Raw genomic sequence first — 22,605 nt, 5'->3', positions numbered from 1 at the left:
TCCTTCTCCAATTGTCTTTAATTAGAGACCTGCAGGCTTGATGCCAATGCCACCTTCTCCACAAAGCCTTCCTGGATTTCTCCCATCCCTCCTTGAGCTCTCATACAAACTTTGCGGTCTCTTCTGACCCTTTTTGCAGTCATCTACGCTCTTATCTGCAGCCCTCTTTCCTACCAGCTTGTTCATCCAGGACCCTAGCACCCAGCGTAATGCTCAGCTGGGGGTCACCTGGTCTTGGCTGGGTTGAGGGAAAACCCTGCTTAACCCCATTCCTCCACTTTCCTGGTCTCCTGATTCTTCTCTCCAAGGTGTTTCCTTACATCCACTCCCCACCTTCTCCTTGACCTCATTGGCTGCTTCAAATTGGAATAATTTTGTGACTGCAATTCAAGTACTTTCTCCCACTTGGCCGCGCAGCCCTTGCCAAGCGCTCCTGGACTGTGTCCTTGCTGGTGATGGGCTATAAAAGAACCTCGCACCAGCCAAAGAGTGTAATCATCAGGGCAGTCAAAGAGAGTGGAGTCTACTTCTCAAAATTTGGCTTTTCCAGCCCAGCCACAGCCTCTGGCCTCCTCTGGCTTCAGGCCTCCAATAAACACCCTACAGGTTGATCTTTCAGGGCAGATGTTTCTTCTCCAGGTCGGGGAAGGCGGCTTGGTGTCTGGCCTGCCTTTGGACCAGCCAGCTCCTCTGCTTTGGTAAAGAAGCATCAAACTCACTCCCTTGAAAAGGCAGCGGGTCTCAGGTCTTTGTGTCCCCCTCTGTCCAGCCTGTGCCTCTTTCATGAGGATAAGAAGGACAAAGGTCCAGGGGCCTGGGGGACCACACAGTCAGGACACCAGGCTTTGGAGAAGGGGCCATTGTCCACATGGGACATTCCAGACCTGGCTGCTCCTTCTGGGTGTGGCCAAGGGACATGGAATTTCACTTCTTCCCCAGAGTTGTTGGCTCCTGTGATTTTCAGAGCTGGACTCCATCCGAGCTGCAACTGGGAGCAGGTGTGGAGGAGACTTCTCTGGCAGCTACAGAGAATCATTCCTAAGGCTTGTGGTTTCCGTGGGTCCCCAGCTCCCCCGTTTGTAAAATTGGACTTATCGTGATGCCCGTCTTGCTAGCTTGGGGAATATGAGTCTCCTTTCACATTTCTGGGAATCAGAAACATCATCTTACTTTTTTTTTTTTTTTTTTCCTGAGATGGCATGTTGCTCTGTCACCCAGGCTGGAGTGCAGCGGTGTGATGGCTGGAGTAAAGTGGCGCGATCTCGGCTCACTGCAGCCTCCGCCTCCCGGGTTCAAGCAATTCTCCTGCCTCAGCCTCCTGAGTAGCTGGGATTACAGGTGCACGCTGTCGTGCCCAGGCTAATTTTTGTATTTTTAGTACAGATGGGGTTTCATCATGTTGGCCAGGATGGTCTCGAACTCCTGACCTTGTGATCTGCCCGCCTCAGCCTCCCAAAGTGTTGGGATTACAGGTGTGAGCCACCGTGCCTGGCCCTTTTTTTCTTATTTTTATTTTTTTAGTGACAGGGTCTTGCTCTGCTGCCCAGGCTGGAGTGCAGTGGTGTGATCATGGCTCACTGCAGCTTCAACCTCCTGGGCTCAAGCAATCTTCCTGACTCAGCCTCTTGAGTAGCAAGGACTATAGGCATATGCCACTATGCCTGGCTAGTTCTGTTTTGTTTTGTTTTGTTTTAATAAAAAACAATGCTTTTGGAGAGATGGGGTCTTACTATCTTGCCCAGGGTGGTTGCAAACTCCTGGCCTCAGCGATCCTCCTGCCTTGGCCTCCCAAAGTGCTGGGATTACAGGCATGAGTCACCACGTCCGGCCTACTATTATTTTTAATCAAATTAAATCTCTCTCTGAATGGCAACAAATTCATCCTCAGCCATGCTGTGGAACCCTGCCCCTGGGTGGTGTGAAACGTCCTGGGTGGATAATCATATTCAGTCTAGAACATTCCGCACTGACCCTTGGGTCTTCGGGCCACACTGGCCACTATGGTACTTTTGTTTGCCCCATCGTTGCTTGCTGCTGAGAGGGACTAGGGGTCCCTGTCTGGGTACTTGCTGTGGCCATCACCCCCTGGGCTCCTGCCACATCCTGCTACTTGGCCAAACAAACCCCCTTTCCTCTCTTGGGGCGTCTCCCCATTCTTCACTCCCTGAGCACCCCCCACGCACGTGCACACAGAGACAGCCTTTGGAAGGAGCTTGTTTGCCTCACTGTTTGGTAATGCACGTAGGAGGGGAAGTCCCTCTATACTGTTATCATCGTCATCACCATCAGTCATCATCAATGATTATTGTATGGAGTAACAAAAAGGATGGGGACCGTTGCCCATTTGCACACATTGGGGAAGGGTCTACATAACTGTTCAACAGTTTACAAAGTACACTAACTTATACCCATGTTTAATTCAGTGTTTTTATTTTATTTTTATTATTTTTAATATTATTTTTTGAGGCAGGGTCTCACTCTGGCACCCAGGCTGGGATGTAGTGGCTTGATCATGGCTCACTGCAGCCTCGACCTCCCAAGCTCAAGCAATCCTCCCACATCAGCCTCCCAAGTAGCTGGGACTACAGGCGTGTGCCACTACATCTGCCTAATTTTTAAGGTTTTTTTTTTTTTTTTTTTTTTTTGTAGAGACGTGGTCTCACTGTGTTGTCCAGGCTGGTCTCAAACTCCTAAGCTCAAGCAATTCTCCCGCCTCAGCCTCCCAGAGTGCTGGGATTACAGGCATGCAGCACTGTACCTGGCTAATAGTGTTTTTAAAGTTAATATTATATAACCCTGGGAGATGGACAAGCAGAGATTGTTATCGTTGTCTCAGGATGAAAAAGGGAATCTCAGAGTAGTCTAGTGACCTGCCTGGGGTCACATAGCTGTCGGTGGGGCCGCATTCCACATGGCAGGAGCTCCTCCCTCACCCCAGCCGTGGGGAAGGGTCAGAGACAAGCAGGCTACTGGGAAGCCAGTGTGAGGACACTGACCGCCAGCCCCCGGGGAGACAGGCTAGGGGTCTGAGCTTGAGCTTTAGGCCATGCCTACTGTTAGTAAAGACAGATCCGAAGATAAGGATAATAATAATAATAGTGAGCAAGTAGTGACTGGGATGCAGTGTGGACTGGGCAGTGTGCTCATGGCTCTCCCTACATTACCTAATGCTTATCTTCCCTCATTCTTAGGCCTAGAGAATGTCACTCCTGTGACAAAGGTCACATCAGTAGTGAGGAGTGGCCCTGGGTTTGGAATCCAGTCATATTTGCCTGCAGAGACCAAGCCTTGGCTGCCACTGAATAATAACAGTGGAATAGTAACTGGAATAGTAACATCAATGACAACAGTTAGCATTGCTTGGAGATTTACTCTTTGCTGGACATCATGTGTTGGTCTTGGTCCTCCAAGAAGCTGACACCAAGATGAGATAAAATGTGCATAGCATTTATTAGGGGGATCACCCCTGGGAGAATATGGGGAGGAAGGGAACCAGGAGAGGCTGGTCAGAGGGATGGAGATGTGACCCCAAGGCCAGAAGAGCAGGGAGGAAGGAGCAGGGTCAGGAGGGGCCATCTCAGACTGCTGTGGGTTCTAAGGCAGTTAGCAGGAACATGGGCTGTCTGTGAGTTACAGTCACTCACTCAGCATCTCCCAGGAATGGAGCTGCTTCAGTGTCCCGGCTGCTCTTGGTCTCTGGTGGGAGCAGCCTCAGGAGCAAGCCTCTGGTGCAAACTGCAAAAGACAGAGATGATTCTGGAGCCTCAGCTGGGCCCCGGGTTGGGCCAGCTGTCCCCCTGAGAGGTAGATTCTCACGCCGTACACTGAGACATGTACCTCACATGCATTTTCTCATCATTTAATCCTGAAAAAAATCTGAGCGATAGATGTGATTAATACTTTCTTTTTACAAATGAGAAAACCAAGTCCAAGGAGAGAACGAAACTTGTCTGAGTTCACACTCTAGAAATGGGCTGAGTGGGGAAGGAGGGAACCATTCATTGCACAGCACCCAGCATGCTAATCGCCTTTGCTCCCGCCTCTTACCCTCAGAGCTATTAGCAGGTTGCCCAAGACCCCACAAGAAGGGGTGCAGGGGTTGAGATGTGAATCCCAGATCCTCTGGGCTTCGAGTCCTGGCTCTTTGCACCCTGCCACTGTCTTCCCGAGGCTGTGCCTGTCTGCCTTTGGCTCAACCCTGGAAACTGGCTTGTGTGTCCACAACAGAAAATATGCCAACTGGAGCCCGAGGGGCGTGTGAAGGTGGACCTGGTGCTACGGATGGCCGAAGCCCTCTTGGCATGCTGCCCTGGGGACCGGAAGCCCGAGATCCTGACCCAGCTGAAGGACATCAAGGCCCAGTGGGAGGAGACGGTCACCTACATGACTCACTGTCACAGGTAGGGCATCCAGGGCCTCTGTCCACAGCCGCCGTTGACCCTCCTTGACCACCGCGGCACTAGCTTGGGCCCTCTGCCCAAGAGACATTTCTCTAGTCCTGGGATTCCAGGAGACAGGATATTCTCTTGGGATTAGGGCCAGCCCTGCCTGCGTCTTTCTAATTATAATCAGGTTGAACGATGATAATAGACACCGGGAACCCAGCATGTTTTGCCAACAATTCCCAAGAGACTTACCGTGTGTGCATCCTCCAGAGCATGGCATAGTGGCTCTGGAGAAAGAAGGCCTAGGGCCCTGCTGGCACTGTAGCCAGACTCCCTGCCTGTACCAGGAGCTGGGTGGTGGTCGGTGGGGACAGGGAGTGGTGGGGAGCAGACACTCGGACAGACCTGGCATTGACTCTTGTCCTGCTGGTTACTTCCTGTGTGGCTTTGGGAAAGCTACCTGACCTCTCTGAACTTCAAGCACCTCCTCTGGACAATGGGAATGATCAAGTGCTCCTTGAAGGTTGTTAGGAGGTTAGAAGGGGATAGCAAGTGTCAAGAGCGAGGTACACTGCTTGGCGCAAAGTAGGCCCTCAGTAAACAAGAGCTGCCAGGATCATCTCCTTTTTTATAAAGCAAGGATGTGCATGGAGATGGGAATGACTCTGCCCAGTGCTTTCTGTTTTCTAAATCCTTGCGCTTGAAATTCCAAACAAAGTGGCTTGATGTTGGCTGGGGAGATAGAGCCACCTCCATGTTAGAGATGGAGAAACTAAGGCAAGCGAAGAGGCAGGGTTGCAGAGTGAGTTCACAGCACCCCTGGAACCCACACGCAGGCTCCCAGCCTTCCATCCTCATTGGGTTCAACAAGCCCACAGATGCAGCGGTGCTTTGCAGCTGCCTGGACACATCCCAACCGCAGTCTGCTCCTAATATTAGTGGGTGTGCGTGTGCCAGGGGCCTGGAGAAACTGTGTTCAGAGCCCCAGTGCCAGAGAAAAATGATTGGGGGTGTCTGTGCATTGATAGTGGGAGTTCAGGGCCAGGATTTAAGGTGCTGGAGGTAAAGGACTCCCCAAGATGCATCCCCAAAACTGGTGGCTCTGGGAGGAAGTTTGGAGTCTGAGCTCCCCCTGGCTCCTACCCTCACACAGGGAGCTTATTTACTGGGCAGAGGGTCTTATCCAGTAGGACTGAGGGAGGGTCTAGAACCTGGAGTGTCAACCAGCTGCCCAAGTGACTCAGGGGCCAGAAAGGGCATCATCATATCCCCAGACCACAGCCCTCTAGTATTGGGGAGGGGGTGGCAGCACGGATCCCCGACCCGGGAGGCAGGTGGCGGGTTCCCTCACAACCTTGAGGTCTCTGTGCCCACAGCCGCATCGAGTGGGTGTGGCTGCACTGGAGCGAGTACCTGCTGGCCCGAGATGAGTTCTACCGCTGGTTCCAGAAGATGATGGTCACGCTGGAGCCCCACATCGAGCTCCAGCTGGGCCTGAAGGAGAAGCAGTGGCAGCTGAGCCACGCCCAGGTGCTGCTGCACAACGTGGACAACCAGGCGGTGCTCCTGGACCGGCTGCTGGAGGAGGCAGCCTCCCTGTTCAACAGGATCGGGGACCCCAGCGTGGATGAAGATGCCCAGAAGAGAATGAAGGCCAAGTATGATGCAGTGAAGGCCAAGGCCCAGGTGAGGGTGAGGCTGAGTGGGCTGCATCTTCACCCACCCATCCATGTATCCACTCTTATCTATCCATTCCAGCCACTGTTTGCCTACTCTCAAGCTGTCTACCTCCTGTCAATCTATCTTCCTACTATCAATCCATCTACTCACCTGTTCCCTATCCAACCACCCTCCCATCCATCTACCCACTCACCCATCTACCTCCCCACTAAATCACCAAATCTCCCCTTCACTATCCACCCACACACCACCCCATTCACTTATCTACCCCACCATTTGTTCATCCACGTATCCTGCCACCCATCTGTTGACTCACTCTTCCATCGACTTCCCTGCCAGCCTAACCAATCTCCTATTCGTCTCTTCAAACAATTGCCCACCCATTCATCTATCTATCCATTCACCTACCCATCAACCGAGCCACCTCTTCCTCACTCACCCATTCACTCATCCATCTCTCCACTGCCTACCCCTTCACCACCTACCTACCCACTATCGACCGTGACCCACTCGTTTATCCCACCATCCACCCACCTAGCTACCCATCCCCCAATCCTCACCTACCTACTCTTCCACCACCCCCTCACTCATCCACCATTATCTACCATCCAGACACCCAGTGTTGCGCAGTGCTTAATATACATATGGGTGTGTTGACCGACTGGTGGACTGTGATGTTCACTTTGATCCAAACAGCTTCCCCCCCTTCTCCTCCTTTCTCTCTCTTCCTCTCTCCCTCCTCCCCTCCCTTCCTCCTTCTACCCTTTAGTCCTTCTCCTTCAGTGTTTCCTCCTTGCTCTCTCTTGCCCTTGCCCCAGTCCCTGTGTCCATCCCCTGTCTGCATTTCCTCAACCCATTCTTGCCTTAATTAGGAAACAGTTCATTGAATTACCAAGTCCAATTATATTTTTTAGAAATTTCATTTGGTTCTGTATTATGTCTCCCTGTTCTTTTTAATACATTTTGTCATTTTCCCCCTGAGATTTTGCATTCCTCCCCGATATAGCTTATATTTGCAATCATTCTAAACATACGTATTTTATAGTCTCCATCAGATTGTTCTAGTGGCTGAAGTTCCAGGGTCTAAGGCTGAAGCTCCATGTCAGGCACCTATGTGTCCCCTGACATGGTGGATTGTTTCCTTGGGAGGCGTCGTCCTTTTGAGCTCCGAGCTCAGCCTAAGTAGGCTGTGTCTGCAGAAGCCCTCGGCTGGGACACCACCTGAGAGTGGCTTTCTGTTGGCTTCAGCCGGGCTGCCCCGGAGGTTTATCTTCATGACTCCTATTTTTATGTCAGTGAATTGGCTTGGGGGTTCCCAGATCAAGCAGATATTGTAAACATGAACCCCAAGCCAGAATCATGCAACAGGCCCCAAGTCCATGGCTAGTGGGGGCGGGCAGTCACTTGAGGCTCTGTCTTTTTGCAGTGGTCTCTGTTGCCTCTGAGCCCAAAGTCTCACTTCTTACTCTAGCCTGAGCATTAAACCCAAGCTTCTAGTAACCAAGACTTCAGGCACCTGTGTGAGCTTAACAGGGTGGTTTCCTGGGCATCTTTACTTCTGGCCCATGGAAAGGTCTCTTCCCTCGGTGTGACGTGGGTCTGCATTGAAACAGTGTTTGCTATGTTACATTTTATCTGGCATTTCTGGCGCTCTAGTTGGCTATAGAGCTGGAACTGGACGTCTCCTGGGTTCTTCATGCTGACGGTTTAAGGGAAGTAAGCTCTATGATAAGCAGAGCTGGAGAATCCACCAGCAACAGGACTCTGGCGCTTGGGAAGGGACTTGGATTCCAGGCCAGGCACTGCTGCTTCCCAGCTGTGTGGCCTCAGGGCAGCTCACCTGACCCGCACCCAGGTTGTGGGGGCTGTATGGTTACATGTGAGCTCTTTGAAAACTGGCAAGCATTTTGCCAATATAAAGAAGGACTTCTACTCTCAGTAGCAGTGAGAATAAATAGTAACAACAGTGGCTCTTTGCCATGCAGCAGGTGCTCAGAACTATCTATTGAAATAATGAGAACGCCACCCCTGCAGTTTGAAGGCAAGCAACCCCCAGGGCTGCAGAGAGAAGCGACAGGAGGCTCCAGGAGACTACACAAGGTCCCGAATGGATGGGATTCGACTTGGCTCTTGCAGAGGCAGCCAACTGGCCGTCATCCGGTCCTGCCAAGTCCCGTGTGGCACAGGCAGGCTTCACGGAAGTTCTCTCTCACTCCAGGTCTGCCCCTCTGGCCCAGCTGGGACAGGTGCCTGGCTCCACAGCCTCTTTGCTGTGACTTTACAGGAAACAGGTGCTCGTGCCAATCAGCAGAGAGCGCCTGGTGCAGGGTGTAGAGATGAGATCAAAAGTTGTTGGTGTGTGTGCAGGTTTGCATGTCTGTGCGTGGGTGTGTGTGCATGTTTGTATGTGAGGGTGGATGCTGGGGTGCTGCGTGAGCATCAATTCTGGCCCAGATGCTGAAATGATTGCCTCTAAGAGCCTCATTTTCATTCCCGGAGGCTCTCCCCTCACATGATCCAAAACACTATAGATACCATAGCTCTTATCAGTGAGAGCTGTTTTTTCTAACCTTTTCCTGTCTTTGACCTCATCTGCTCCCCCAACCTTTCTATGAAGTAGATGGAGAAGCTGTTATTGAACTTTTTTTTTTTTTCTGAGACTGAGTTTCACTCTTGTTGCCCAGGCTGGAGTACAATGGCACGATGTCAGCTCACCGCAACCTCCTCCTCCCAGTTTCAAGTGGTTCTCCTCCCTCAGCCTCCCGAGTAACTGGGATTACAGGCATGCACCACCACGCCTGGCTAATTTTTTTAGTAGAGATGGGGGGTCTCTCCATGTTGGTCAGGCTGGTCTTGAACTCCCGACCTCAGGTGATCCACCTTGGCCTCCCGAAGTGCTGGGATTACAGACGTAAGCCACTGTACCCGACCTTTTGGACTCATTTTTTAGATTAAAAAGCATTCTATGTGTCAGACACCAGCGGCCCAGTAGAAAAAGCCAGAGGTGCTTGCAACTCCTAAGGTGGTACTCCCTATAGCTGCACCTCAGGTCCTGGGTGAGTGCCCGCACCTGTGACCATCAGGATGCGCTGGGGCCCCGGGTGCTTCTGTGGTCGGGCTGGGACAGTGAAAGGCAGGTTTGAGCTGCTGAAGAGGGAGCCCTTGCGTCCAGGGCTCTCAAGAGGCAAAGGCCCACGTGGCAGTGTCCTGGGGCAGGAGCGTGGGAGCCTGCGTCATGTGCGGAGACAGCAGTGATGGGGGAGATTTGGGGGACGGTGAGGGGGAGGCTGCCTCCATGGTGGAAGCCCTTGGAGTTGCCAGATGGCTGGCCAATGCTGATGCCAATGTGGAAATGGGGTGCTGTTGTTTGTGGGGTGGCTGGACCCTGCATGGAGAAGTGAATTCAGTTTTGACTTTCTCAGCTGTTGGTTGAAGGCCCCTGATGAAGTCTTCCTGCAAGCTTGAGGACTTTGTTCTCACTCACAGGGAGCCTGGTCAGCTCTTAGACAGGAGAGCTGTGGTGTACCCTGGGGGTGTTTCCTGCCTCTATAAGCTGGTCGTGGGGAGGACTGAGGGGTAGGTGGGGAGGGGCTAGGCAGACCCCTGCGGCCCCTTTGATCTTGTATTCAGAAGGTGTGAGCATGCATTTGTAAGGTATGAGGAGCTATAGCATCCATCAGATTCTATGGATGGAGCTTTCGTGGATCCAGAGGGTGCTATGTTCTTCCTAAGCCTGAGAGGCTCCTGAGAGGGGCAAACTTTTCCATCGCCCTTGGCCAGAGATTTAACCACCCAATCCTAAGCTCCTCATCAGCAAGGTGGGATGCAGTCCCACGCGTCGACCTCCTGGGTGTCCCCAGCCCTCCAACCCCAGACAAAGGGGGAGGATTCTAGCCTTATCCCAAGGTGGGTGGGGACTCCACATACCCAGCAGCTCACAGGGATCCTTGATGGACCCGGCCTCCCAGTCCCTGCTGTGAACATTTGATGAAGACCTCCCCTGCATAAAAGGTCTCTCTCAGGGCAGTCCTCAGACTCCAGCAACAGATCTGTCCTGGTGCCTTCCTAGGGATCCAGGCCTGGCTTCGGGGTGGGATTGGTGTCTAGGTTCAGATTAGTGCTCTTACTTTTACCTATGAGAGCCCATTGCCACTGCTTGCCGTGCTAGGAACAGGCCACTGCTCCAACGAGGACAACCCATTTTTGACGTCCAACATGTTAATTAGCACAGCCTCTAGGGTTGATGGGGACAGAGCCACAGAGGCACCATGGGGTCCTCCCTGAACTGGAGCCTTTGTGACCACCTGATGGAGGGAGATTCTTGACTAGGGCCAAGGCTAAGCCCAGAGGGGAGCAATGGCACATTATCACCCCACAGCGTTTGCAAGTGAAGTGTAGACAGGGCAGGCTGGCTGCGGGGAGGGGCTTGCTTGTTTGTTTTTAATCCTGATTTAGTTTTCCCAAAGGCAGGCACATGGCAGCATCCTCACCCCCCGCTGCTGCCCGTGGCGGCCCTCACAGAAGGCGCGTCTGTCTGGCATCTTGGCCATGAACCAGAGCTGCTTGTGATGAATCAGAGCTGCTCGTGCAGCCCTTTGCAGGGGCATAAATCCACACCACCCTTGTTAATTGGTTGGGTTTTGACATTCCTGACAGCTCTGCCCGCCGCAGATGGTGTAATTGCTGGGGCTAACGAGAAGGTTGAGCACCTTCCCGTTTGTCACCCTGTCATTCTCCAGCACGGCTGGATTCTGCCCTGTTACTGTTATGCCTGGCACAGGTCTCAGCTGGATCCCCGCGCCTCCTGCCAAGGTCCCCTCTGAGCACCTGCTCCCCATCACACAGACTTTTATTTACCCTGGACTTCTCCGGGTGCCAGCACCTCATCCTTCACACCCTTGGGGCTGCGGCCGGCACTTCCATGGGATAGTTCACTCCCCGCTGCGTCTATCACCATCAGCGCGGCCAGGGGCCCAGCATTCAGCCTCCGCCTGTTACTCCTGACCCGCTTTGTTTCATGAATGAGCCTTTCCTGTGGATGGAGGAAGCTCCAGGAGAGGTTTGACGGATTTAAATAACCCTGCGGGAAGGGAAGCCAGCAGGGGAGCTTGCGGAGGCCTCGGAGCCATCCTTAGGGCTGCAGGCGGAAAGCATGAAGGGCACCACACCCACCCGCGTCCCCCGCCGCCCCCCCTCCCTCGTCCCCCGCCGCCCCCCCCGCCCCCCGCGCTTACTCCACTTTCAGATTCAAGCAGGGCCCACGTTTTGTAAGAATTTTGTCTTTCTTTATTCAAGTTGTAAACTATTTCAATTACTATAACTTTAAAATAGGCTTTTGACTGGGTGAGGTGGCTCACGCCTGTAATTCCAGCACTTTGGGAGGCTGAGGCGGGTGGATCACTTGAGGTCAGGAGTTCGAGACCAACCTAACCAACATGGTGAAACCCCATCTCTTCTAAAAATACAAAAAAAAAAGAAAAAAGAAAAGACATAAAAGAGAATAAAAGCTAGACATCATGGTGCACCCCTGTAATCCCAGCTACTTGGGAGGCTGAGGCATGAGAATCACTTGAACCCAGGAGGCAGAGGTTACAGTGAGCCAAGACCAGGCCATTGTACTCCAGTCTAGGGGACAGAGCGGGTCTCTGTTTCAAAAAATAAGAAATAAAAATAGGTTTCTAAATAAGAATGTATGGTGCCTCCCATGTTATTTCTGTTTTTCACAACCCCAGTTGGAGTGCTCAACATTTGTTATTGTTGTTGTTATTTTTTGAGACAGAGTCTTGTTCTGTCAGGTGAGATAGGCTGGAGTGCAGTAGTGCAGTCACAGCTCACTGCAGCCTCTACCTCCCGGGCTCAAGCAATCCTCCCACCTCAACCTCCCAAGTAGCTGGAACTACAAGCGTGCTTCACAAACCCAGCTAATCTTTAAATTTTTTGTAGAGATGCCATATCACTATGTTTCCAAGGCTGGTCTCGATCTCCTGGGCTCAAGCGATCCTCCTGCCTCAACCTCCCAAAGTGCTGGGATTACAGACATGAGCCACCATGCCCAGCCTTGAGAGAACTTCTCAGCTCTCTACGGAAGGGCTTGGTCCTAAGCCTGGGCTTCCCGTTTCTAAAATGGGGATATTTTCTTCTACTTGCAGTGGTGGTTGCAAGGTTTATATGAATTCATATTTCTAGATTCGGTGAGGAGCTTCCCAAAGAAGATAAAGGCATGTCTGAAAGAGCTAAGGGTGCATTTCAGATGCATTTGCCCGTTCACTCTGCCCAGCTGAGAATGTCTGACTTAGCTTGATGGATGGTCAGAACCCTCCTGGACAGGGCCTGGCTCCACGATGAAGAGCTGAGGTCAGCCAGCTATGGTTCATGCACCACCTCCAGCCCATTCCTAGCTTCAGCCTCAGCCTCCCGAGTAGCTGAGACTACAGGTGCACACCACCACACCCGGATAATGTATTTATTTATTTTTTGTAAAAATGAGGTCTGACTGTGTTGCCTAGGCTAGTCTTGAACTCCTGGGCTCAAGGAATCCTCCTGCCTCAACCTCCCAAAATGCTGGGATTATAAGCATGAGCTAGAATGGCTTTTATATTTTCAAACGGTTGGGAAAAAATGAAAGCCAAATATTTCTTGATGTGTGAAAATGACATGAAAAACATTTCAGTGTTCATAATTAAAGTTTTATTGGAATGCAGCCATTCTTTTCACGTTATCTGAAGCTACTCATGTGCTACAACAGAAGTTGCATGCCGGCGATGGAGGAGCTCCATATGGCAGGCCAAGCTAAAAGCATTTTCTGGGTGGCCCTTGACAGAAACAGTCAATGATTTTGGAGTCTGACACTTGCTGTTGGAATCTTTTCTGCAAGAAAAAAATCTTTTCTGCAAGAGAGTTCTGTGACATCCCAACTCCAGTCTGGACATTTGCAGAATAGGAGGGTTTTGTGATTGTTTGAGTATTAAATAAGATAATGCTTTGAAGTTTCACACACACCTAGCATAGGTGCTTATTGAATGAGTCTCCTTTTTCCCTTTTCTTGGCTCTCTTTGGAAACTTCCCTCCGATGGCAAACACTCCAGATTTGTGCTTCCTGCCATTCAGGAAGCATTCCCGGAGCATGCCCTGAGCTAGATGCCGGGAGATGAAATAACAGGGGCAGCCTTTTTTCTAGGGGCCTCCTGGATCCCCCAGTGGGTGATGATGCCATGGACAACTGCTGTGATGAAGTTGCATCCCAGTGGTTTGGGAACGCAGACGGAAGGCCGTTAATTCAGCCTGGGGCAATGGGCACAGCCTCAAGAGTGAGAAGGGAGCCTGGGGTTAGTATTGCAGGTGGGCACCCGCTGGGGGTGTCAGAAGAGCTTGGAGAAGGCAGGAGATGATCAGCAATGCCTCGAGGTTGTTAAGCTCTTACCAGTTGCCAGTCTGTTTTGGGAGCTGTGTGAGCTCTGGCCCATTTCATCTCACTTTCTCCCAATGAGGCAGGTGTTATTAACCATACCATATGGATGAGGGGACTTGGGCACAGAAGGGTTAATTAGGTGCCTAAGGTGGGGCCAAGGTTCAAGCCACAGGCAGTGGGATCCCAACCCCAGGGTCCTGACTGCTGGACCACAGAGCTACATCATGGGGACCTGTCCTTGAAATGATAGGCTACAAGGATTGGACTTGGGCCTGGGGCCAGTGGGGAGCCATGAAGGAATATGGGGAGACAGCACTGTGATCAGGGCGTGTTTTGAAAAACTTACTCTCTAGGAGTACAGTCTGGCTCATAGCAGGGACACCATCATTTTTCCAAATGTCAGCCACCCTCAGGACATCATCTTGCCCCTGTGTTGTTTTAAGACCTTTGGTGGGACTGGCTGAAAATAGAGATGACTCTAACCCATGCAACACATATCACCATATTCATGGGGAAATGGGGCAGTTTGCCATTGATTTGCACACCCTGTGGACACTGTTGTGTAATGGAGCAAAAATACTGGTTTCTAGCATTCAACCCAGCTCAGATTGAATCTTGGCGCTTTCCTAGCTGGGTGCCCTTGGGCAAATCGCTTTATCTCTCTGTATCTTGGTGTCCTCATCTGTCAAACTGGGATTGTAATGGTACCACCTTATGGAGTGGTCAGGAGAGTTCACTGAGCTCGTGTATGTCAAGCTCTTAGAGCAATGCCCAGCACCTTGGTGAGTGCTCAAAACGATAGCGTGATGTATTAGTAGTAGTGCTAATGTTGTTGCTGCTGCCGCGCCTCAGTCTTGAATGCCACTCCTAGGATGTGGCAAACAAGAAAACCAGCTGCATAGTGACAGGGCCCAGTGCCAACATGCTCTGGTCTCCAAAGCCAAGTCTCTTGGCATATTGCTTGTAAGGCAGAACAGAGTATCTGAGAGCTCTTTGTGTCTAGAGAAAGGGCTGGGGGTTGGTTGCACCTCCTGCTAACACACACAATCACAGACACACACACACACACACACACACACAGGCAGGCTACGGGTTTTCTGGCCTTTGGGCTGTCTGGGCTGGGGACCCTCATGGCTGGTGATTCTCCTCCTCCCGCAGGACCGGGTAGATCTGCTGGAGCAGGTAGCCCGGGAGCATGAGGAGTACCAGGCAGGCGTGGACGAGTTCCAACTGTGGCTGAAGGCGGTGGTGGAGAAGGTGAATGGCTGCCTCGGGCGGAAATGCAAGCTGCCCATCACGCAGCGCCTCTCCACACTGCAGGTAATCCCCAGCTGTGTCTCAACCAGAGGGACCCTAGGGACACTCACAGAGGGTGGATTCTATGGCATAGTTTCTTTAATAGGACAGTGCTTGGTGCCACAGAATATATAAGTACCCACAGACCCCCGTGAGGAGAAGCGTGGAATCTAGTCTAAACGCTTTATGGAAATCCCTGGCCAGCAGAGCATTTGGAAACCCAGGACCACAGAAGCACGGTCTAGGCCAGTGGTCTCAAATGGGAGGCATTTGGCAGTATCTAGAGACTCCTCATCCCGAGGAAAATCTTTGGCAATGTCCTAAGAGGGTAGAGGGGGTGGATGCTGCTACTGCATCCAGGTGGCGGCCAGGGGTGCTGCAAAACCACCGTACAGTGCACAGGACAGCCCCACACAGCACAGAGCGATCCAGCCCACGTGGCAATGGTGCCAAGGGAGAAGAACCGTGGTGCAGGCACCAGGTCTGCCTTCGGGAGAGTGGGCTCCCCACTTTTCACCTGCTGTGTGGCTTTCAGTGAGCCCCTGACTCCCTCCACAAAGTGAGTGGGTAGAATGTCTTTAATAATTCAAGAAGCACTTGATAAATTTTGCCACAACTGTGCAGTACCTGAACTATTTCTTTAATATTTGTATTTAAATGGGCTCTTTTTTAAAAAAAAAACAAACAAACTGATGATTATTTATTTAGAAAGAAAACATATCACTGTCATAAATGGAAAAGATGGTGCCGATTCCAAATGGGCAGATAACCACACAAATAAATACAATGAAACCGAATGGAGCCTTTGGTTCTATTTGGCTCCACACTGTTTCCGGCTGAAGGTGTGGAAAGGAAGATAAACAAATGTCAGAAAGTGTTCAAGACAGAAGCACCCAACAGAGACTTCCTCCTTGACTTAATCAAATGGCTTGAAAAAGACTAATGGGGAAGGAATCAGGTTCTCAGGTGGTGAGTCCATGCTGCTTAAGGCAGACAGTCCAGCCCTTGGGAAGGCCCCTCTGGCTCTAACACGGGACTCCAGGAATCAGTGTTTTGCAGGGCAGTCCTCCGTCTGCTCTGGAAGATGCACCAACTGTTTTCTTTTTCCCTGCCTGTTTTTCCCTCACCCCCGCTACCCTCTTCAGGACATTGCCAAAGATTTTCCCAGGGGCGAGCAGTCTCTGGAGAGGCTGGAGGAGCAGTCTGTGGGCGTCATTCGGAACACCTCTCCTTTGGGTGCAGAGAAGATCACCGGAGAACTGGAAGAGATGAGGAAAGTTCTGGAGAAGCTGCGTGCCCTCTGGGAGGAGGAGGAGGAGCGGCTGCGGGGCCTGCTGCAGTCCAGGGGAGCCTTTGAGCAGCAGATTAAGCAGCTGGAGGCCGAGCTCAGTGAGTTCAGGATGGTCCTGCAGAGGCTAGCCCAGGAGGGTCTGCAGCCTGCGGCGAAGGCGGGGACCGAGGATGAGCTGGTGGCCCACTGGAGACGCTACTCGGTAAGCGTGTCTGGCCGAGTCACGTAGCCCGGGTTGCCGTCTGTGCCCCAGGGTCCTGGCACTCAGACCTCCTCTGTGATGGAGAATCGGGCTGAGCCCTGAGCACACTCACTCTGCTTCTCCAGGATTCTTGATATTTCAGCTCCCTGAACGGGGAGTAGACAAGTTGGATGTTTATCCCCATTTTCTGGAGGCGGAGGCTGGGGCCTGCAGAGATTTTTTTCCCCCAGCATCCCTAGAGTCACATGGTGGGTCTGTGAAGAAGTAACAGCAGAGGTGGATGAGGCAACCAGGGTTGGGCCTCAAAGCTAGTCTCTTGCCCAGTGGTGGGATAAGATGTGGGCTTCCTCTGCGTGGAACAGGGAATATTGGATCAGAAGGGGAAACTCTTAGTGTGGAGATGATGGGGAACAAACATGGGCCTCTAGGAGGCCAAGTAGCAGAGGCCCACGTTGGCGGGGGTGCTTCCCAGACCAGACACGACATCCCATCGGAGGCTCCCCACCCCTCCCTGCAGGTATACGCACCGAAGCTTGACTTGTGGATAAAGAGAGTTTTAAAATAATAAGCAACGGCCCTCCCCACCTCTGTCTGTATATATTGTTAACTCAGGATCACGACTCCATGAGAGGCGATATCTCCAAGGGAAGCCATCCCAGATCTTACCTGCACTCTGCCACCGTTGTTATATTTTTCCTCTTCCTTCTAATCTTTGCCCATACGTAACAATATGTTTTGTAGGGAGAAACAAAGGGCACATATTCTTCAGGGCTGTCTTCTCGTTCGATCTTGTAGCAGAACAGGTTACCCGGCAGTGATCACCTTCCTGCAAAGGGAACTGTCCCCCCACCCTTTAGGACTGTGTGCCTCAATGCTCGTTGGAGGTGGCATGGCACAGTGGTGAGGGATGGGGACTTTGGGGCCAGACTAGCTGGGTTTAGGTCCTAGTTTCTCTCCTTGCTAACCGAGTGGCTTTGGGAAAATTACTTTAACTTCTGTTATGTGTGAAATGAAGCACTGAGAGGCTGGGAGACTTGCCCGTGGTTATACATCCAATAGGTGGAGATAGGGATTTTAACTCGAACCCAGGTAATCTGACTAAAGGTCATATGCTTCCAACCACTGGGCCAGCTCAGGCTCCCAGTTCTAGAAAATTAACATAGCAAGAGGAACGGACCAGGAATCCAGACATCAGTGGGTCTGTCCCCTCCGGGACTGCAACCCTGGGATGCTCCCGAGAGAGCAGAGGGCTGGGTATGACTTGCGTTATCCCTCTGCTGACCAGAACAGCACCCTTGTCTGTTTCAGGGAGACTGTTTTCTTGAAACGTTGAAGTCAGGGTGGATTTGTGGCTTATCCAGTGTCAGGTCAGAAATGCAACTACCTGGCAGGGTCCACCCTCCTAAGCCTCCCAAGGAATCAGCAAACTAAACCTGATAACAGTACAGGTCCCAGCACAGCATGTCAGAGCTGGAAGGGATGCGGTCTTATTTTACAAGGAGGGAAGTGAGCCTAGAAAAATGTCATGCTTAGCCAGGCCACCCAGCCATGGGGCAGCATCCTTCCCAGGAATGAGGGCCCTGGGTGTTCCTGTACTGCTTCAAGTTGATGATGGGTCCTTCCAGTGGCCTGGACAGGCCTCTCTCCAGGGCAGCCCCCAGTCTTGCTCACCCTCCGCACCCTTGCCCTTCTTTGGCTGAATTCCTGCTGGCCAGCCAGCTTTCCTGACCACTGATATGCCGGGCTTCTTCATGAATGATTTTCAACCTGCCAGTTCCCACAAACCAACTGTGTCTGGTCTGTGAAAACTTTCATAGACGTCATTACATTTGCTAACTAACTGAATAGCGATAGGAATATTTTTGAGAATGAACAGGGCTGGCTGGGCAGATTCGGTGTCCTTCTGCCTACATAGTGGCAGCCGCTATGCCCGTATTGCCCCAGCCACTGCCTAAAATCCTTCCCTCTATTTGTGCTTTCTCCCTTGAGCTTAATCCTCTAAACCCTGTTCATCCGTGGGTCACCCCAGGCTAAGCCTAATTGGAGCTGCCCCCGGTTCCTCGTGAATGAAGGATCGAGCAGAGGTCGGTATGGTCAAGAAGGGCAGAAGCACAAGGCTGCCTCCTGGGATTGAGGGAGCTGGGGATGGGGAGGGACCAATGTACCCCTGCTCTGTACCAAGTGCCTTGTCAATATCACCCGACCCATGTGGTTGGTGAAAGTGACCCCGTTTATCAATGAGGAAACAGCCCAAAGTGCATAGCTAGGAAAAGACAGAGGTGGGTCTCCAGGCCAGCTCTGTGTTGTGGCAAAGCCCATGCACTTTCCACTACCCCACCTTGCCTCCTACTGAGCAGGGCCAAGCAAGGGACTGGGAGTCCTGCAGATCACAGTCAAATGCAGAACTTCCCAGGATAGCAGGGAAAGGCTGTGTCTGGAGTGTCTGCACACATTGAAGTGAAGCAACTTAGGAATAGTCCATGCAAATATCTTCTAGGCCTGCTGAGAATAATAACCGGGTTCACAGGCACCTTTAGAGGCATGAAGAGGCCCTGCTCTGATGTCGGGTCCACCATCTGCAGACTCTGCAACCATCAGACAGCTCTTAGCCCAAGTTTCCTTGTAAATAACATTGGGACACAGAGACTAGCTTTTCAGGACTGTTGTGAGGCTTAAACGAATGGGACACCCAGGGCGCTCAGCCTGGCATTGGTGTCCCTTGAGTTATTAGTTATTTGTATCATTAGGTTCCAAGCTTTGCCATGGCAATGCTGGGAGGTAGGCGATACAAAAGAGCAGAACTGTAGCCCAGCAACAGACAGGAAAGGCTGAGTTCCAGGTCATGGAGCTGGAGATGGGAGGGCAGGGATTGAGCTCAAGAGTGGGACCCAAGTTCCTGCCCCTGGTGACAGTTTCTGCCCAGCCTGGCCCACTCCCACTGGCCACGGTCACCCCCCTGCACACACACACTTATCCTGTTGAGGAGCCTCATCCTCCTGCTGTGGTATCATCATGTGCTGCAGGCAACACGGGCGGCGCTGGCCTCAGAGGAGCCCCGGGTGGACCGGCTGCAAGCCCAGCTGAAGGAGCTCATCGTCTTCCCCCATGACCTGAAGCCACTCTCTGACAGTGTCATCGCTGCCATCCAGGAGTATCAGAGGTATCTGGGAAGGCTGAGGGCGGTGGGACTCAGGGTGTGCTGGAACCCACATTTCCCCATCTCCAGAAGGCAGGCTTGCTTTCTCCTGCAACATAGTAACTTCTAAATCATTCTTTGCACCTCTCAATGACTGGCTTTTGCAGGTTCTCTCTTAGCTCAGACACTGTCCCCTTTGACTGCTCTGCATTTGCTCCCAGAAAGAGGCCTGAACTTTGTATTTATCCAGGCTAGTGGTTGAGCCACCCATCCTATCATGACTCTTTATGCAGGTTAGCACTGGGGAGGGGTGATGGCCCAAAGGGAGGACTTTTCAATAGACAGACTCCATTCCCCTGCCTTCGGGTGCTCACTTCAACATCCGAGCTGTCTCCAGACCAGACCAGCCTCCACCTGCCCCCTCAGCCCCTGGGCTCAGGCACAGCAGGACCTCCAGCTTCCTAGTTTAGCAAAAGCAGCAGCCCTGTATCCTCCCTGTGCGGAACTGAGCCAAGTGTTGATTTGAAATCTGTTACCTGTCCTCACTGCGTGAGCCTCCGAGGTGTTCTGAACATGGTACAACTGTCCACACAGCTGTCACGCGTCTCCCACCTCTGCCTGGTGCAGGGAGCTCTTTCAGAATGAATGAAGGGAGCTCCTTCTTTGCCGTGTGTCTCTCATCCCACAGCATGCTCAGGCCCACATCTATAAAACTGGGGCAGTGGCCTGGATCCCCCATGGGATGCTAAAGTAGGGGTAGGACTGGGGTTGGGGGGTTGAATTTCCTGTGCATGAAGCAGGCAGGGAAACAGAGTGGCCAAGGGTCTTCCTCTCTCTCTGGTTTCTCTCACTGAGGTTTCAGGTACTGGTTTCCTATGACTTGGTGCTGGACATTGTGTTTGAAAAATTATTTGTAGAAATTAAATGGGCCTAGAATGACGTTATCTTACTCAAGAAAGGGTTTTCTTTGCTTCTGCCAGATGCCTGGGGGCAGGCAGGACTAGTCTAGGGTCTCCATAATTTATCTTCAAGGCTTGTATTCCCTGGTCATGCAGCTGGGCTATCCGTCTGTTGGACTGGCTTGCTTGCAGTGCATTTTTATCCTGAGGGCATGGACCTTTGCGATCCCAGCTTCATGTGAGGTGCTGTTTTCAGAATCTGCCCATTTTTGATAGACTCTTATCCTGAGAGGCTGCCAAAATCCTAAGTCAGTTTTGCAGCTATTTCTTCCAGATTGGCAAGTTCCCTCAGGGTCAAAGTAGCTTTGGATGTTAGACTCACATTTTTATTACTTGTTTTTTAAAACTTTGATCAAACAATTTTTTTGTTTGCCTTTTGTTTTTGTACTCAGTGGGAGGGCCAGTCTGAATTAATTATTCTTCTGTTACTGGAAGAATAATGTCTCCATGTGTCATCTCATCTAACACTTAAAATGATTATATGCGAGGGACACTGTGTTGCCTATTTCATAGGTGAGAAAACTGAGGCTTATTAATATTGAACCACTTAAGGTCACATAGCTGGCCTGTCTGGCTCCAAACTCCCAGCTCTTTATACCTACTATAGAATCAGAGAACACTCATGCCTCTTATTTATTTAAGTATTTATTTTGGAGACAGGTGTTGCTCAGTCACCTAGGTTGGAGTGCAGTGGTGCAATCACAGCTCACTGCAACCTCGAATTCCTGGGCTCAAGCAATCCTCCTACCTCAGCCTCCCGAGTAGCTAGGACTACAGGCCTGCACCATGATGCCTGGCTAATTTTAAAATTTTTTTTTTAGAGATGGGGTCTTGCTATGTTGCTCAGGCTAGTCTCATACTCCTGGCCTCAAGTGATCCTTCTGCTTTGGCCTCCCAAAGTGCTGGGACTACATGTGTGAACCACCGTATCTTGCCCAGGAATGTAAATTATACAAGAGCCTACAGGTCCCAAGGAGCCCCGGTGTCTGTCCTCAGGAAGACCCCAGGCCTGCTGCTGATGCCTTTTCATAGTGATATTAACCAGAGTCCCTTCCAGCTACATCTTGTGTCTACTGCTGCAGACACTCCCAGCAACTGAGATAGGAGAAGGCCCACCCTGGGAGCAGTGCACCCTGAGCCTCTTGAGGGTCTTGGTGGAGGCCTCATCCCTGGACTGAACCCACTCTCTCTTCTCCCTCGTTTTCTCCCTCCACGCTCCTGGCAGCCTGAAGGGGAAGAGTGCCAGGCTGCGCAATGCCGCGGGGGTGGAGCTGTGGCAGCATTTCCAGCGGCCTCTGCAGGATCTGCAGCTGTGGAGGGCCTTGGCCCAGCGGCTCTTGGAGGTCACTGCCAGCCTGCAGGACCTGCCTTCCCTTCACACCTTCCTACCCCAGATCGAGGTAACCGTGGTCCTGCCAACTGGGTGTGGCTGGGGTGGGCCACTGGCGGGGCATGGAGTTTCAGCCTCTCTCCCAGGGCAAGGCCCATTGCCGGGTCCTCCGGATATCTGGGGAGAGCTCACTGCGCCTGGTCTGCTGAGTCCTGGTGCACAGGGAGTGTCCATGCTTGCTTGTTACAGTGACAGAGGTCAGCTCGGCTCCGGGTTAACCCGGGGCTCCGTAGGGACGCTCCCCGCCCGCAAGCACCTCCCAGGTGGAGGTATCAGCAGTCCTGAGAGAGCAGCGTTTCAGGCCATTGCCTTTACTGCGGCTGCAAGCGGCAGGAAACCTGACCTGACCTGCGGTATCTTAAAACAGGGACATTCAGGCAGTCCAGGGTGCCAGGCCATAGCTCAGTGGTGTCACCAGGACCAAGCCCTTTGTAGGTCTAAGCCAGGTCTCCCTTCTTGGCCCCAGCATGGCTGCTTTGGCTCCAAACATGCCTGTACCATGAATATCAACTGGCTCCAGATGGAGTCGCGGGTGCTTGGGGCTCTCTCCACCTCCACTTCCGCCTTTCAACTCCTCCCGACTCCTGCACACTCCCCTTACATCTCATTGGCTGGTCAAGGTCATATGATTATTCCTGGCCCAATCACCGGCAAGGATGATGGGATTACCGTAACTGGTTTGCACCAATTAGACTCAGTGCCGCGGAACTGAGCACTTTGTGTCCCAAAATGCTGGTTGTTTGGGAAGAGAGAAGGAGGAATGGCTGTGGGATGAGCAGAAGACAGCATCTGCCATGATGTCCACCATTATGGTGTCCCCATTATGCCTGTACGTACTGTCTCTGACATCATTGAACT

At 51.9% G+C, this 22,605-nt stretch overlaps 1 protein-coding gene across 1 annotated transcript in view; it reads left to right on the top strand.

Moving 5' to 3' along the window:
• Nucleotides 1–22,605, top strand: part of SYNE3 (spectrin repeat containing nuclear envelope family member 3) — a 94,353-nt gene that overhangs the window by 42,348 nt on the left and 29,400 nt on the right. The window contains exons 3-8 of the mRNA XM_025392778.1: nucleotides 4,228–4,400; nucleotides 5,762–6,071; nucleotides 14,632–14,793; nucleotides 15,915–16,262; nucleotides 19,286–19,422; nucleotides 21,583–21,757. Of these exons, the coding sequence (XP_025248563.1) occupies nucleotides 4,228–4,400; nucleotides 5,762–6,071; nucleotides 14,632–14,793; nucleotides 15,915–16,262; nucleotides 19,286–19,422; nucleotides 21,583–21,757 (1,305 nt within the window). The remainder of the gene's footprint in view (nucleotides 1–4,227; nucleotides 4,401–5,761; nucleotides 6,072–14,631; nucleotides 14,794–15,914; nucleotides 16,263–19,285; nucleotides 19,423–21,582; nucleotides 21,758–22,605) is intronic.

Source organism: Theropithecus gelada, chromosome 7b (assembly GCF_003255815.1).
Source record: "Theropithecus gelada isolate Dixy chromosome 7b, Tgel_1.0, whole genome shotgun sequence".
Taxonomy (NCBI): Eukaryota; Metazoa; Chordata; class Mammalia; order Primates; family Cercopithecidae; genus Theropithecus; species Theropithecus gelada.
The sequence above is the reverse complement of the archived record's forward strand: the minus strand, read 5'-3'. Positions and strand labels throughout refer to the sequence as shown.